General features: G+C 32.1%; 1 protein-coding gene across 1 annotated transcript in view; it reads left to right on the top strand.

Moving 5' to 3' along the window:
* Thsd7a (thrombospondin type 1 domain containing 7A) overlaps positions 1-13984 on the top strand; it is a 395412-nt gene extending 381428 nt beyond the window's left edge. The window contains exons 23-28 of the mRNA XM_026397260.2: positions 1404-1577; positions 7024-7119; positions 10006-10088; positions 10413-10623; positions 13109-13196; positions 13900-13984. Of these exons, the coding sequence (XP_026253045.2) occupies positions 1404-1577; positions 7024-7119; positions 10006-10088; positions 10413-10623; positions 13109-13196; positions 13900-13984 (737 nt within the window). The remainder of the gene's footprint in view (positions 1-1403; positions 1578-7023; positions 7120-10005; positions 10089-10412; positions 10624-13108; positions 13197-13899) is intronic.
* Positions 13985-17911: the final 3927 nt, after the last annotated feature.

The following is a 17911-nucleotide window of genomic DNA, read 5'->3' as shown; positions in this document are numbered from 1 at the left end:
TAAGAAGTTTTTCCATTAATCAGATCTCCAGGTAACTTTGTTCTAATCTTAGTTACCTATAGTATAATATAAGGAAATATGAAGTAGTCATATTTTATAACTGGAATAATTAAAGTGATATGAAGCCCCTCTGGATTTGTGTCTGTCATAAATAACTGTATATTCTAAAGACTATCACCAAGCCATCATCCTGAAGAATGGATGGGAATATGAGGAAGGCATATTTTATTAAATCTTCCCTATTCCCAAAATGGTAAAATATTTTTAATACATGGATACTATGATTGAGCAATTCCGCTCTTATTTATATGTCCAATAGAAATACATACATTTATACACACACACACATATACACACACACATATATATACACACATACATATGTGTATGTGTTCATCAAAGGCTTTCACTAAAATATTTATGACAGCATTATTTATAATGGGAAAAATTTATGACTCCCCACATGCTAATCTATAGTAGCATGGATATCTAAATCAGGTATATGCACATAATGGAACAAAGTATAGCAGTAACAAAAAATCAAATTAGAACCACATAAATACATGGTTGATCTATAAATGAGTAAAAAAAGCCAAACACAGAAAATAGTACATAATGGCATGACTTTATACATGACATGACAGGCATTCTGAGACTCTGGGAATGCTCTGTTCCTTGATTAATATTGATCACATGCATATGTAATCAATTGTGAAAATTCAGCTATCTGTGCATTCATGATCTCTGATCATTTTGTATATATTACTTATTGTTCTTCAATAGATATTTGAAAAAAGAGGAGGGTAAAACCAATTAAAGACGTAGATCAGAGAAAAGAGTATACATCATTTCCACAGCTATAGCTGCTCAATTTGCTGTCTTGTCTCAACCTCTCTGGGAAGAAGTATAGATAAAATAGTCATAGACTGTTTTAGACTGCTTAGACTGTTTTCAATAATAAACTGTATACCCCTTTGAAATTATTAACACCTAGAAGCCAAGTTCTATGTGTCAGTGATTTAAATAAACCCCTTCATAATGATAATGACAAGAGTGATGGTAGATTTTAACCAAATATTTGTTCTGTTAGGAGATGATCATAATGGTCAAGTTCCTTCAAACCTAGTTTCTATTTTATATCATTAAGCAACAAATAGTTCCATAATAGTCACTCTGAAAATGACAATATTTATACAAACTCAAAATTACATGTAAAGTTACAACTATTAGATGCTTATCCATCTTATAAATATTATATATGACTAGTATACCTACAAACATTGCCATGTGGGGTTAGAATTAAATGATCAAAAAACTTTTAAAAATTAAAACAAATCAAAATGATCATCAGGCGGGCTATTCTTTATATGTGTAAGTGTAAACTATAAACCTGTGTTTTACAGGTGACTGTTACTTGAAGGACTGGTCTCCATGGAGCCTGTGTCAGCTGACCTGTGTGAATGGTGAAGACCTAGGCTTTGGTGGAATACAGGTCCGATCCAGAGCAGTGATTATACAAGAACTGGAGAATCAACATCTGTGCCCAGAGCAGATGTTAGAAACAAAATCATGCGATGGTAAGAGCTGCAATTAATAAAGCCTAATTATTTGAGTTCTGTGTTGATAAGCAAAAGCATAAGATAAGGAGTTTTCTCTTAAGTAAGAAAATTGGCTGTGATTACCCTTAAGACTGAGAAATAAATGAAGAGTAAGATTCTGAATTATAAAGATTTAGAGAAAGGAAAAATCCTGTCTCCCTGATTAATGTGAAATATCATAAAAATTCTTCCCAGATTTAGAGCTAAAGAAGGCTAAGATAATTCAAAGCATATTGTTTGTACACTTATAACAATAATGATCATTCATAAATCTAACATTATCTTTCCATTTACTTAAATCAAATGACAAAATTAAAGAAAAATTATAAATTCATAGCTAAATGAGAGATGTTACTATTTTCTCAGAAATTAATGGATCAAATTGTTGATCAGATGTTAATTTTAATATAATTTGACATAGAATATATAAATACCTATTACTTTATGTGTCTATATATATTTATATATACACAAACAGAATAATTCACTTCATGTTGGCAATACATGACATATTCTGACATATTCAAGAACCACAAAGCATTAAAATATCATTGAAGCAAAAGAATTGTAATCTAGAGGAGAATGCAGTGCTCAACAACCATGTTATTCCTACTTGTGTCCTGAAACAATTTAAAAATATAACAAAAAAGCAAATAGGGTTCAAAATATCATTGTTACATTAAAAGTTGAAGGAGAAAGCTTAGAAGTGTTCTTGGATAAGAACACTCAAAATGAAAAATAAATGAGCAAGATGATATAAACCAAGGATTAGATAAAATTACCTACCCTGTCTCTTTAATCTTCCTAATTTACCAATCAGATAAGAAGCATCTTATCTGATTGGTAAATTAGGGTAAATAGAGAAGTAGAACAAGCTAAGGGCCTACAATAAATTGAACAACTCCCAAGGCAAGAAAAAAAATTGTTTATGCCCAATTACAGTACAATAAAATTAGAAATCAATAACACAACAATTGTACAAGAAATCTCTTCATATACACCCAAAGGTAAAACCTGAAAACCACACTTTTAGGGTATTATATGTCAAACATGTGAGATGCAGCAAAGTACTTAGAGAACTTACAGCCTTAAATGCTGACATAGGAGAAGGAAAAGCTAAAAGTACACAAGGTTTCGTCTCAAGAAGTTTCATTTTTAAAAAGAAAAAAAAGGAAATAAAATTCAACCAACACAAGTACAAATAAAATGAGATACAAAACAAACAAAAAATAATTCACAAATCCAATAGCTTGATTCTGACCAAGTTAACAAAGTAGATCACCTCACAATAAATCAATAAGAAAAAAAAAAGCAAAGTTGATACTACTGCAAATAGAAAAGAGCTTAGAAAATCTTATTCTATAAATAGTTTTTGCTAATGAATGTAAAACTTAAATGAAAATAACTTACAATGTTATAATTTATCAAGAGCAATAAAAAGGCTACACCATGAAATCTATAATTATTAAAAATTTAAATCTATCAAATATATACTTGTATGTATTCACAATCTAAAACTTTAATAGGTTTAATTATAAATTTTATCAAAATATAAAGAAATAGAGAATGTTAACTCTTACTTTTTTGAAATCTAAAGTACATAAAATCAAATCAAGTGGGGAAAACAAGTAAAGTTTCCCTAACTGCCAAGATAGTGTAATTTTTACAGTAAAACCAGTCAATGAAATAAAACTACCTAGTGAAAATAAATTTCTAAATCATAAAATATTAGTTAACCAAATCATAATGTATTTAATAGATAATTAACATCATGACAAATTATAATTAATTCTGTAAATACAAAGATACATAAATATTAGAAACATCTACTAATATAATTCTACTCATTAACAGAAACAAATAGGGTTTTATTTTTTAATGCTTAATGGAAAACTATATAATTCAATAATTTACAATAAAAACTTTTAAACCAAACTTGAACTAGAAGAAAAAATTTTCTACATTCAAGGTAATTTATAAACATTGCAAAACAAGGTCATCTGTAAATAGAAGTGACTGCAGATGTCCTCAATCGCTAGTTCTTGCTATCATGCCAGGAAGATCTCAGACAGGTTACTCAGAGGAGCACACATGAGTTTATTAGAAGGGATAGGAAAAGAGAAAAGGGGAACTCACTCAAGGGAAAGAGTGGGTCCTCTCAGATAGGAGAGGGATGGTGCACCCCTCTGGTCCAATTGTATTGGGGTTTCCAGGGGAGTTTCCAGAAAGTCCTACTCAGGTCTACCTTTTGGCTTTTGACTGACAAGATCACCTCAGACTTCTGAGTTCCCACTATGAATAATGGTCTTACCCCATGGAGGGGAGATTTTACCGTTATAATGGCATGCTGAGGATCCAAGGTAACTCTGGGGTCACTTTGACTCATGCTACCATGATGACCAGTCCTATATGAAACTCATTCTTATAGGTTTTATGGTTAAGGGAATTTAGTAATAATTAATTATTATTATTAATGATAATTATTAATTAATAATGATATTAAATTTTAATATCATTTTAATATTATTATATTATAAATTTTAATATTAAATAATATAATATTAAATTATTCATTAATTATTTGATGATATAATATTAAATAATATATTATAATTTTAATGTTAAATAATGATATTAAATATTAATTAATAATGATAATAATTATTAATAATGATAATATTATCATGGAGTCTTGGAATGTAGTCTGTGTAAAGGTCTCAACATTTTATTTTTCTCCCAGCTCTGCTTTACAGTAACTCATGTTCTTCATATAGACCAGGAGGAGCCTTTGGGGCCTGTTTTTCTTATGCAAATAACAGGTTGTTTGGTGAGGAATGTAGCATATCCTATTGATTAAAGCCACCCAGAGCAGCAGGTAAATTGCTTTTTAAAAGAAAACATGGTAGGGTTCAGCACAGTAGGCCTAATTTATACAATTATCCCTTTAACCTCTTGTTCCCATCACTCATGTCTGTCTGTTACTTATCAATAAATAAGTATTTGGAAATAAGAGAGTTCAGGAACATTATATGTTTTAAAAACAGATATACAAGCTAGGAACAGTGGCACATGTCTGTAATCCCAAGCAGCTCCAGAGGCTGACACAGGAGGATCAGAGTTCAAAGCCAGTCTCAGCAAAAGTGAGGTGCTAAGAAACTCAGTAAGACCCTGTCTCTAAATAAAATACAAAATAGGACTGGGGATGTGGCTCAATGGTTGAGTACCGTTGAGTTCAAACCTCCGTACCCTCTCCCCCAAAAAAATAGATATAGAAATAATTAATCTTTCTTTAATCTATAAGACCCAGTTACAAATTTTAGCCAGAAAAATTATATTAATAATATAAGTAAAACTATAAGTATAAATAAATTAACAAGATGATATAACATATGTATAAAATTATAAAATCTGATTGAAAGGCATAAAGAACTAAAACATTGGTGAAATAGACCATTTTATGGATAAAAAGTTTCAATATCACAACATCAATTTTACATAAATGTACCTATAAATTCCATGCTATTTGAACATATTGTTAGAGTAACCCAATAAATGGATCCTAAAATTAATTTGGAGAGGTTAAAGACTAAAAAGAGCACAGCATTTTATTAAGAAAGGAAAGTAGGAGAAGAGATCAAGGGACTTACATAGCTTATGTCAAGGTTTACTCCAAAGCATTGACAGTTAAACAAAGTGATTGCTTAGAAATAAAACAATCACATTAGTGGAACAGGATAGAGAATCTCAGAAATGGATGTTTACATGTAAGAAAGAGGCAGACTGAAAGTCAATGGAGAAGCAGTGGGTGAATAGTGTTGCCAAAATTTGTTATCCATAAAATATTTTTAAACTATATTTAGCACACATAATATAAAAACTGTATTCCAAATAAATTATAGACCTTTAGATAAAGATCAATGCTGCAAAACATTTAAAGAAAATATGGAAAATATATTTATTAACTCAAAATCAAGAAGGGTTTTTTAAACATAACACTAAAAGCACAGTCAAAATTGAAAAAGATTAAAAATTAAATTGCAATTTAAATCTTCTACATAGTAAAATAGATCATAAACAAGGTAACAGGATGAGCCAAAAATATTTTGAGGCCAATTAATTGAAAGAATTAATGTTTAGGACAGCAATTCTAAAACTTTTGGATCCATAAGAATTTATAGTCTTAAAATTGTTCAGGGTTTCAAAGAGCTTTTCTGTTATTAATCATATAGATAATGTCATCCATGGTTCCTGAGCCAGACTTTGAGAATCACTATTTTAGAATAAAGAATTCCCTTAATTTAATAAGTAAAGACATAGATGTCACTAGATGAAAAAAATAATAATAGCTGCAAGATATAAATAAACAATTTCCATTACAGGAAATCCAAATGCCCCCAAATTTTTTATAACTATTTAGTAGCCTTAGTAATCAAAAAATTTCAATTAAAAATGATAAAATATATTTTCATATGTAAGGGCTAGCAAAAATTTTTAAATATAGTATTATAACTTTTCATGACTATTTACAACAGTAGTAATTATTATCTATTATCTGTGGGTACATAAATGTTCACCCTTTGGAGGAAAAAAAGAACAATATTTAATAAAGTTTCAGCTGTCCATATAGTGATATTCATAAATTTCCCTTCTAGATATTATCTTAAAGAAGCATCAATAGACTTGAATAAGGTTAGCAAGGCATTTAAAACACCCTAATAGAGGAAGCAGAAGAATAAATTGTAGTATTTTGTACAATGGAATTTCCAATAACAATTAAAATAGTTGACCAATTTACATTAAAAATCACAGAACTATATAATCTATAATATTGACCAATAAGTTTTAGGATTATACATAGAACACAGAAATTGTAAGACTGCATAAAATATATCATTTGGGGGAATACATATGAACATAGATATTTAAGAAAAAAATAAAAGCATGCCACAGTCATAACTATACTTTGGAAGAGAGTGCACTGCTAAGACAGGGAAAGACATGGGATCAGGAAGGATTGTAATAGGACATCAAGTTTATATCGTTTATTCCTTGACAAGCAAAGTAAAAGCAAACATGACTAAATGGCATATTAATGGAATCGCATGATAGGTAAATGAATATTTTTTATTTATTTTACATGCCTGTCTGTATGTTTGATATTCCATGATACTTTAAAAGCAAACCATAAAATTAAGTTACAAAGTGGTATGATAGCAGGCATGTAATTTTAGTTGAGATTTAGGTGCCTAACTACATTGATACAATATTTGCAAGGCAATTTCCAGACAATAAATTGACATTTGACTCTTCAGAAATGGACTTCTTATCCCTTTTCAACTGTTCATGAAAGTTTTGTTAGCCCTCTGTCACCACGATTGTTCTGGGCAATAGAATACTCCTGTCAATGTTTACTGTGTCCCTGCAGATGGACAGTGCTATGAGTATAAATGGATGGCCAGTGCATGGAAGGGCTCTTCCCGAACAGTCTGGTGTCAAAGGTCAGACGGTGTAAATGTAACAGGTAAACCTCCAATTTCTCTTTGCCTTTAAAAGTATTCTTATAACACAAATGTAATTGATTAAAGAAATTAGGAAGGATCCAAGAATAATCTTTCAGTTTCCAACACATGGCTGATATTAGTACGCCTGAACTCTATACATATGGGGTACTAATGACAAATTATTTTACTTCATGATGTTTCATATTCTCTCCCACTGATAGATAGCCCTTTTAGATATTACTGCTAGAACTTATATAAATAATTTATTAGAATTAGATAGTATTTTAATTAAATAAGTATTTTCAGATTTATTTTACTAGAATTTTATGTTAATAATTTACTACTTTAAAAAACATTTCTGTACTATTTGTACTTGTGCGTCTTAAAGCTAATATAAATGCAGACCAAAAATACTATCAGGGGAGCATGATTATACAAATCCACATACTTGCTTGAATTCAGATATCTATCACTTTTAACTTTTTATTAATTAGTAGTCAAGACCTGCTGATAAATCTGGAACTCAGAGCATCTGAAAATCCTCTTTAGTGTTCCCACCCCCAAATTATTATACTTCCAAAGAAGAAAGCCTAAATAAGTTACTTTAATTGTATTTTGATCTAAGTATACCTCCAAAGAACTACCCTAAGCTGCAGTTACTAAAAGTTTCTTTGTATAAGCTCAGGAAATTTGAGGGATCCCAAGGACCCATTAAAAGGGAAAGAAACTTTGGTGCTAGATACGTAGTGAATCACACTGCGAATTTCCTAAGAAACAATGAAGTTTGGAACCAGATTCAACCTCAGACATGTGAACCCAAAAATCTAATGTCTCTCCTTAAACCATTTCTTTTCATAGATCTAATATACAGGAAGCTCCATAGCATAGCAGCAGCAGTATTGAAAATAAACTGCTCAGGGCTCCTGCCGACTGGCTTCTATTGTTTTGACCCTCCTCGTGCATTTGGATGCCTCAGAGTAATGTCCATTTATAAATTTAACTTTAATATATATGGTAAGATAATAGGAGCAGGGATCGATATGCTTCTTGAAAAGCATCAATTTTATATTGAATTTTAAATTACCCAGATTTATTGAAACCTAATTACTTATTTCCTCCCTGTGAAAACTAGAACAGCATGTCAAATTGCTTTCTTGATTTTTCACATGAGAAAGCTATATCAGGAAACCCTTGACAAGAGCATCTCCCAGTGGACACATGTATAAGAAAGAAAAGACACTTTACTAGAAAACTCTTGGCTTTTTCCACAGGGTTGTTTTAGAGGAGAAAAATCTGCCCAAACCCCATTAGAAGAAGGGTACCATGAAAAGAACACTAGGTAGGGGAGCATAGGCTTTCTGAACCAGAAGGTGTACAAAGGTCACCCACTCAACTCAGAGATTGAAAATTAATGTCTACATTCTTCTTCAAACTATTCTAAGGGAATTTAACAGTTTCGCCAGAGGGTCCTGTCAGTTTGCATTTTTTCCAATATGGATGCAAATATTTGTCTACCCTTTTATTACATGTAAGAAGCTCTTTTCCCACTGCATTTGGGACTATTTCCCCAATGCAGAATAAAGTCAACCTTTAAAGACTTATTTATAGAAATCATATTTTAATTTCTTTTCAACACAATAGTGTCCAATGTATTTTTTTTCTAATGCAGTCCAGTACCAAAAAGCCAAAGTGCAAATAATTTGTGATAAACTCATCTTTTAGGAGAGATAAGATTCTTTTTTTTTTTAAAGAGAGAGGAGAGAGAGAGAGAGAGAGAGAGAGAATTTTTAATATTTATTTTTTAGTTCTCGGCAGACACAACATCTTTGTTGGTATGTGGTGCTGAGGATCGAACCCGGGCCACACGCATGCCAGGCGAGCGCGCTACCGCTTGAGCCACATCCCCAGCCCGAGATAAGATTCTTTAGGAGAGCTATACAAGCCCGTAAAGTACATTACCTATCTGGGTCAATTGCTTTAATTTATAAATTGTCCCTATAAAAACTTGAGATACTTCTTTCCTTTTCTTAATGTATTTAATGATAATAACTTATATGGCCACTTAACTCCAATTGCCTTGCAATTGCTAACTGTGTTTTCATAACAATTTTTCCATGAATATTTTGTATTTGTAATGCAGAAAGACAAAGCATTAACAATAGACACCTTTGATTAAATCCAGAGGGTCATCAATTCCATAAATAAAGAAAAATTTGCTTGGCTAAAATCCTAGTAAAATGAACAAATATAATTTAAAACTATGGGTTCCTTCCTGTTAACCAATTATTATTTACTTCAGACATCTATTCCCATCTTTAATACATCACTTACAACAGGCACAGTTGGTACTGTGCTAGAAAACAAAGAAGAGTAAATTGGTACAATATCAAGTTAAGGAAATAATACACATAAAGATGCCCCCCATACCCTACAATAAGAGAAGTAATGATTTTTCTCAAAATGAAATACGCATTATCAAAAATACATTTATGTGGTAGTCACATAATTTAAAGAGTTATTTCAAGGGACTTGAAAAATATTATTTCAAATAGCCAAGAAAGAATTTGAACTTTAAAAGAAAATTAAATTTGCTTTTCAATTGTTGAGCTTGGCTTCAGGAACTGTTGACAGAAGGAGGTTGTGTGCCACTAGTATTTTCAAGAGAGCAGCTATAAAATCATCTTTTTGACAAACATATTGAATAGCTACTAAGTGCCAGACCCTGTCCTCCCAGAGTGAGTAAAAAGGGCTTCAAGTTGTTAAATAAAATGATAAAGATCAACCCAACATTTCATGGAGAGAAAAATCCTAGGTATTACCAAAAAATGTTCAAAATTCAAAGACAACAGTATTTTTTATCTTAGCAAGAAATGCTATTTGCTAAAATATGATTTTTGGTCCTGCAGGGGGCTGCTTGGTGGTGAGCCAGCCTGATGCTGATAGGTCTTGTAACCCCCCGTGCACTCAGCCTCATTCATACTGCAGTGAGGTATGTGTGAATTCATGAGGATGCACAAGTTGCCTCCATCCTTTATCACCCTTCTATGTAGTTCCTCCCCAAAACATGTCTTAAGATACAAAAATTCTATTTTTAGACTGCTTTTTTAAAGCAATGTAAATAATTCTGAATGTGCCTACTTTTAGAATAACTTTATTTAAACCCCAAAAGTAGAGATTTTTAAATGTACTTAAGACAGAAATTACATTGTGAAATCTCTCGAACAATCCTTCTTTGAAACTCTCCAAGTACAGTTTGTTGTGCTTTCAAAGATTCTCTTGCATGCCTAGTAGAACTCTTCTTGTTCTCCTGCAGACAAAGGCATGCCGCTGTGAAGAGGGGTACACTGAGGTCATGTCTTCTAACAGCACACTCGAGCAATGCACACTTATCCCTGTGGTGGTGATACCCACCATGGAGGACAAGAGAGGAGATGTGAAAACCAGTCGGGCAGTACATCCAACCCAGCCCTCCAGTAACCCAGCAGGACGGGGCAGGACCTGGTTTCTGCAGCCATTTGGGCCAGGTGAAATGAGTAGACAGTGTTGATTCAGAATATTTCATTTAGACATTTAGCCAGTGGCAAAGGATTTTTTTAAATAAACAATTATTTTCACATGAGCTATTATTGTTTCATCTAAACATGAGCTATTATTATTTCATTTATTCTGGTATTCATTTTATTTATTCTGATATGACCATCTAGTCACATATATTTTTATTTTTATTATATGTGAAGTCACTTATGCCCAAAGTTTACAGAAATGAAATTACTTTCTTCTGAGAAAAATTTTAGGATTGATATTACTTATTTCAATCCTAATCTTGAAGTTACAAGTATAATTAATTGTATATTGAGATACAGTGATGAAAATATGAATTAGGAGAAAGTATACTATCATTCAGAATTGTGACAAATAATAGTATATAGACATTTGAGAATTTTCTATTTGATCACAAAGAATTAATACTTAGGATCTTAACTGGGAACTTGAGTAATGCAGTCCTTTGCCAGGGGCACTTGGTAGCCAACAATTTATATCAGCCCTAAAAGTTGTCATACTCAAAAATCTCAGAATCTGTACTAGCACCAGATACACCAGAGTAGGGGTGGAGCCTTCCCTTCTGGATGGAAAGATTCAAACTTCATGACTGACCAGACCATTTTCATATTAAATAGATAGCTCTCAACATCTCTCTTAATGGACTTGAAGCCCATACAGGTAAAAGCTTGAAGGCCTGCTGAAGTGGTGTAAAGTGCTACTCCTCCTACTCTGCACATTTTCTTTCCCCATTTGGATTCAATCACACACTCAGCCCTGGAACTAACCTGGTGCTTGAAAATGTCCCACAGGCGTTATATTAAGATCATGCCACTTTTTCTCACAACCTGAAGGAATCACTAGTTCATAACCAAAGGAAATCTCCAGGCACAGCCAGGCATAGTCTACTTTATAGCTCCAATAGGAACATGAGAAAAGGAAGAAAGGAATTTACGTAGCTATTTCTAATCAATTAAATCAAAATACCTTCTCTATTGAAGAATCAGTATTAAAGTATTTTAAGTATTTGTGATTAATTTTATCTACACTATTCCTGTTTAAATTAGGCTTTTAGCCAAAAATACAGTTTATTTTGCAAAACTGACTTGTCTGTGTAAGTTTAGTAAACTCTTCTCTCAGTGTTCATGATGTGGACTAGCAGATGGCCATAAGTAATCTTGACTTTCAAGAGAGTCTTCTCACATTAAAACCACGCTTTTTAAAAGGGGAAATATTAATAAATATTAAAGAATATTACTGTAATTATTTTAAATTTAATATATCATTTCCCTCCAAAATAAGAATGTTAATATATTTAAAAGGTGCATATCTTGGAAAGTGGCAGAAATTCTTTGCTTTATGAAAACCCAAATACTTGTTGAAGAATTTTCAGGGCAGAGGAACCCAATAGTGGAAATGCTCTTTTGATTCTATACTCAGCTGAAATTTTTTTTTTTTTGGAAAAATCTTTAGGATTGAAACGAAACAATATTTAGAATATTAATCGAGATTTTTTTTTCTGCAAATGACCCTCTAAGTTGGTCTAGCTCCAGGCCAAAAACATTGTACATTATGCATTTTCTTCTGAAGCCTTTCAACTATTGAATACACCAGAGTCTCCATGGGGTCCATTTGCCCAATCTATAATTTTAACACTAATATCATATATTTAATTATACACATGCAACAGAAAATACGTTGATGTTGGGATCAAATTAAGTTAGGCAACATCATTAATAGCATCTTGTGTTTGAAGTTTATTCAGAGCATAAAACTGAGAAGTTCAAAGAGAATACGACCAGAAAAACAAATTAGAAAAGATCCTGTCATGCCTAATTCCATATAATAGAAAAGGAAGCAGTAAAACATAGAAATACTTTTATGTTATTCAAAATGGATTCTTTGCAAATGATATTTGTCAAATCAATTTTAAAACATACTGTAGATGCAGACAAGACAGATAATTAATCACAAAAAAATGTTAAATATATTCACTTTCATCTGTAACTAAAACATTAAAATGACAGAGTTAGTGTTCAAATACCTGTGTGTATCAACTGTAGATTGTGGGACTTTCTTAAAATTGGACTATTTTTAATCTTTTCTTATAAGTGTCATTCTCAAAATTTGTGGGAAATCATAAGGCAGTGTCTATGTAAATAGCACGTACATTGAATCTGAAGTAAAAGTCAGGTAAGAAGCAGCAGAAGTTTAGACATATAAACCTGACATCTGAACACAAATACTATTTGCTACTTTTCAATTCAATTTCATTCATTGCTAATTTATCTTTAGCAAAGCAGCATCTAACTCATAATACAGATTTACATTAATCAATAACTGTGCTGAAGCAATAATTCATTTTGAGTTTTGAATTGGTCATATGTGACTGGTCATTGGTCATAGTTAAAGACTGTCATATGTATTCCAGACCAATGTAAATTAATGCCTAATATCCATTCCTCTTAGATGGGAGACTAAGGACCTGGGTTTACGGTGTAGCCGCTGGGGCATTTGTGTTACTCATCTTTATTGTCTCCATGATTTATCTAGCTTGGTGAGTGTTTAAATATTTAAAAATCTAATGTCTCTATTTCAAAGAAAACACTTTTAGTTGCCTATAACTCTGGAAAAAAACCTAATGCCTGAAATATACTGTATTCATTCACTGTTCACATAAAATTCTAAATAAATAAGACTTTAGTCTTAAAAATCTAAAAAAATCTGGGCCATGTAAGTCTCTTGAGATAAACCAGAATTGTTTTAGATCATCTTTTCAAGTTTGCTACCTTGTAAGTATACCAAGAAAGATGCTTTGTATGGACTGTGGTGAATTATACATTTTTATATTGAATTACTACTGGAGAAAGATGTTATGGTAATACAAAATCTTATTCAACCATCTTGGCAAACATGTATTATTTATAAATTGTACATTATTTATAAAGTTTTGTGGCCAAGTACAGATGATTATACTATAATGTTGCTTCTGTTGTTTATACTAAAGGACACAAGGATAATTTGTCTTTTAGAGGATAGTAAAATACTTGAAACTTATTTAACATTTTTTCCAAAACACAAAACTGAAATTTAAAGAGACCCAGAACACTAAATTCTAAGGTTGAATTTAGTATTGCCCGAAAGTGGGCAATTTAGGTTGATCAATTCATTTTGCTTATTTTTAAAATATAAGATGATAAAAATTATAATTGAAGATTGATTTTTTTTTCTTTCTCCCAATTTTAATGTATTTCTTACAGCAAAAAGCCAAAGAAACCCCAAAGAAGGCAAAACAACCGACTGAAACCTTTAACCTTAGCTTATGATGGAGATGCAGACATGTAACACTTAACTTTCCTGGCAACAACCAGTTTTGGCTTTATGACCTTGTTGTAGATATCCAGAGGCTGCAGCAACAGTATCCAAACTCTGTGGATTATAATTCACTTTAACTTAAAAAAAAAAGAAAGAAAATGAAAATCATGCTGCTACTGAGCTATTCAAGATAGCACCACTAACATATAAGCCAACAACCTTCAGAATTCTAGAAGTTTGTCATCTTCTCTGAAATCTACCAATTGAAAAAACACTTTCATTTCTAAAATATAGTGGTAAAATTGGCCATTGGATGCCTGACACAAGGCTGTTTGCAATGATAGCCCATGAACATTCTAGCATGAAGAGTTTGTAACAAGACCTCTACAATACTACTGTAAAGCATAACAACATATATACTCAATTGATTGACACACATTATAATGTCATATTATATACTTGTCAATAAGCAACTTTAACAGTGAAGAAGAGAAAAGTTCCAAGCTAAACAGAAAATCCATTGAATAAGTTCAGCATCTTCCTGGTTTGATGGTTGCTTTTATTGACCTGCATTTCAGAGACAGAGACTCTTTTATAAAAAAGACTCACTCTTGGCTCTCTCCAATGTACGAATGCCGGACATGTACTAGTATCTTAGAAGAAAGAATCCTCAAGTTCAGTATTTTATAGTGGTTATTGTCTGGAAAGCTAAATTGCTTGTGTTGATACATTTCTACTTTCCCTGATTTTCAAACTGGTTGCCTGCATCTTTTTTGCTTATGGAAGGCACATTTTTGCACTATATTAGTGCAGCATGATAGACACTTAACCAATATGCCATAGAAACTGCCTCTTTTCATATGGGATGAAGACATCTTTGCCAAGAGTGTCATGGAGACTTCTGCAAGTTCTTGTATCCTGAAGAGAGTAAAGTTCAGTTTGGATGGCAACAGGATGGATTCAGCGGTTACCTGCTGTATACACTCTTCCTCGGTTCTGCAGCCATTGTAAAACTGACAACATGGCGGTACCTTAAGCCCATTAACCCTCCAAAAAGTGGATCCCTCTAGTTGGTTTGTAATTGTTCTTTGAAGGCTCTTTATGACTAGATTTTTATATTTGTTATCTTTGTTACAAAAAGAAAAGAAAAGAAAAAAAGAAACTGCTTGTCTTTAATTTCAGGAAGATGGAGAAGAAGGTAATCTCATCAATGATTTTTGTAACTAAAAGAAATCAAAAGTATGTGTTGATTTTTCTTTCTCCCTGATTTGCTCTCTCGGTTTCAGAGTGAAGGACTGTCTTGTAGGCAGTATGTCAAAATCCATACTCTTTTGTCTTTCTTACTAGTAAAATTTGAACCAGTCTTTTATTGTAGAATTTCAAAACCTAAACTTTAAAAAATATATATATTAAAAATCTAGACCAAGGGCAGCAAACCTTTTCTATAAAGGATCAGACAGTAAATATTTTCAGCCCGGTCTTCATTGCAGTTTCTTAACTCTGACATTGTATAATGTTGCCAGAGATGACACAAAAGAAGAAAAAGGATGAATACGGCTGTTTTCCAGAAAAACACTTTTTAAAAGCACCCAGCACACCACATTTACAGGTTCTAGTTTGCCGACAACCACTCCAGATGGTTTTAAGTCTAACTCTCCGTTGCATCTTTAGTTTTCATTCATTTATGCTCTGTCACCAGTGTTTAATTTCAAAGGTGAAAATTCAGGCATTAAACTTACATTGCACTAGAAGTAGTTATATTTGTCACAGATATAGCTCTGAGATTGCACAGTGGAACAGTTTCTAACTTAGGAGAACTCCGTTTTATGAAAAGAAAGCTTGAATGGTGACCTTAAAAAGCAGTACTGTTTTTTAGGCAATATTGACTGTAACGACCTTTGGGAGCAGGGAGAATGTTAGGTTTTCATGTCTTTTAAAAATTGTAAGCAAGTTATTTCATCTTAAACATAGTCATGTAGCTATAAAAGTGATTGGGATTATAAAGCATTTTCCCCTCACATAGTATACAGTGGATTTTGATCTCCCCCTGCTGTCCACTAGAGTATTTGCAAAGATTACAAAAGAGATTAGAATGTCCCCCAAATGAAAATATTTCTACATATTGAATAGGAACTGTTGTAAGCATTCATTCTTTATGCAATATTCACTATATTAAGTAATGCAAATACTTCAAAGATAACAGGTAGTCAGGAAGATAAGAAATTCTACTTTAAACCAAGGACTCAACCATGGAAAAACATAAAAACAAAGTCCATTTTACCTTTTTTTAATGGAAGAGAAAGAAGAAGTAATATTGTTACTCCAAAACGGTGAGGGTCAATATATGTACTCAGGAGACTTCCAGATAATACTCAAATTGATCTCTTTGGTAAAATGTACTCCATTCGTCCAAAATGGTTGAGAAAAAAATCTATTAAAATTACTTGAAAATTGCAAAAGTCTTATGAAATGTATGCAACACCTAGTAATTTTGAAAAGGGGAATAGAATAAAATACTGTTTCTACAAAAGCTGTACTTAAGATATTATAAAATGTAATTTATTCAAAAGACAAATCAGTATCATCCTGCCTAGGTTGTAAGAAATAAATGAACTAAGAGATCAAAAATTATAAAATGTTATAAAAATATAAGACATTATATCCAAAAATTGATGACATCTCACAGCACTATATATGTGGAAGACATTAGGTGCTATGTGAACCAATGCCAGGGAACATACTAGATGCTTATTGCTAATATAAATTAATACTAGATGGCCTCTTATGATGTGAAAAGAAGGGAAGATAATTATTTGGCCAGTTCGAACAAGTGGAGATTATCATATTTATGTTTGTTTAGTTTTTCGGCATGAGTTCATAATGAGTTAAATACTGGAAATTCATCAAAACCTTATTCTTTGTGCTCATTCTAAGAATTTAGGAGGTGAACATGGTAAATTGTCTACTAACACTTTTGCCTTGACAAAATGCTCTGAGCCCAAAAAGGTTTAGAAATACTGTTCTATAAGCATGAAGATCTGCTTGGTTTAAAAAAAAAGAAAAGAAAAAATATTGTTATATGATTATGTTGGACTGTTTCAGTAGAAACCATGTAGAAGTGGCATACTTATCTCTCTTGAAAGGGACTGATTTGCTTATTTATCAATACCTCATTCAGTTCATTGACTATAATCCTAATTTCAAAGCCTTTTTGAGGACACAACAGTGGAGCTTAAGCTACTAAAGGGAGTGCATAAAAGCATGTCTCAATTACTTATAACTAAGCACAAATTACATATAAGAAATATTTATTGAATTATTACATGTAAAAACACTCTGCTAGGCACCATGAAAACTAATAATGGCTTTTGGAAACATAGGTACCTCAGACATTCAGAAGAAGGAAAAGAAGCTTAAGGAGTAATGATAGCGCTTGAACACATTGTCCTTTACTCTGGATTTGCTTATAGATGTGGTTAGTATTTTTCTATATGTAATGTGACTTAGGACACGCTATCAAAAGCTTAATATTTTTCCTCCTCCACCCTCAGATAGATGGAAATGGTCATTGTGACTTAATCAGAAACCTGTAAAGTTCCTGGCCATTCAAAGATGAAGTCATTTCTTACATGAAGCCAGTGGCAACTCTCACATATTTATTTACCTCCTCCAACTTTGGTCCTTTATGATTTTCGCTTCCTGGTATCTCTCTACATTTCTCTCTTATCAATGACTGATCTTGTCTGTGTCCCTCAGAAGCACCTTCCACTGACCATGCTCAGTACTTTATTTTAAAAAAAAAAGTAGAGAACACTTATATTTCCTTCCTGCTGGAATCAAAGTGTCACTTAGAATGTGAGCATCTTGGTTAAACAGAATGCACTGGTCAAAGAAGTGAGAAAAGGGCAAGGAAAGCTGTGGAGGACATGCAAAAGAAAAAAATAACTTTTTCTATTA

This window comes from Urocitellus parryii, chromosome 3 (assembly GCF_045843805.1).
Source record: "Urocitellus parryii isolate mUroPar1 chromosome 3, mUroPar1.hap1, whole genome shotgun sequence".
Lineage (NCBI taxonomy): Eukaryota > Metazoa > Chordata > Mammalia > Rodentia > Sciuridae > Urocitellus > Urocitellus parryii.
This window is presented reverse-complemented; position numbering and strand designations above follow the sequence as displayed.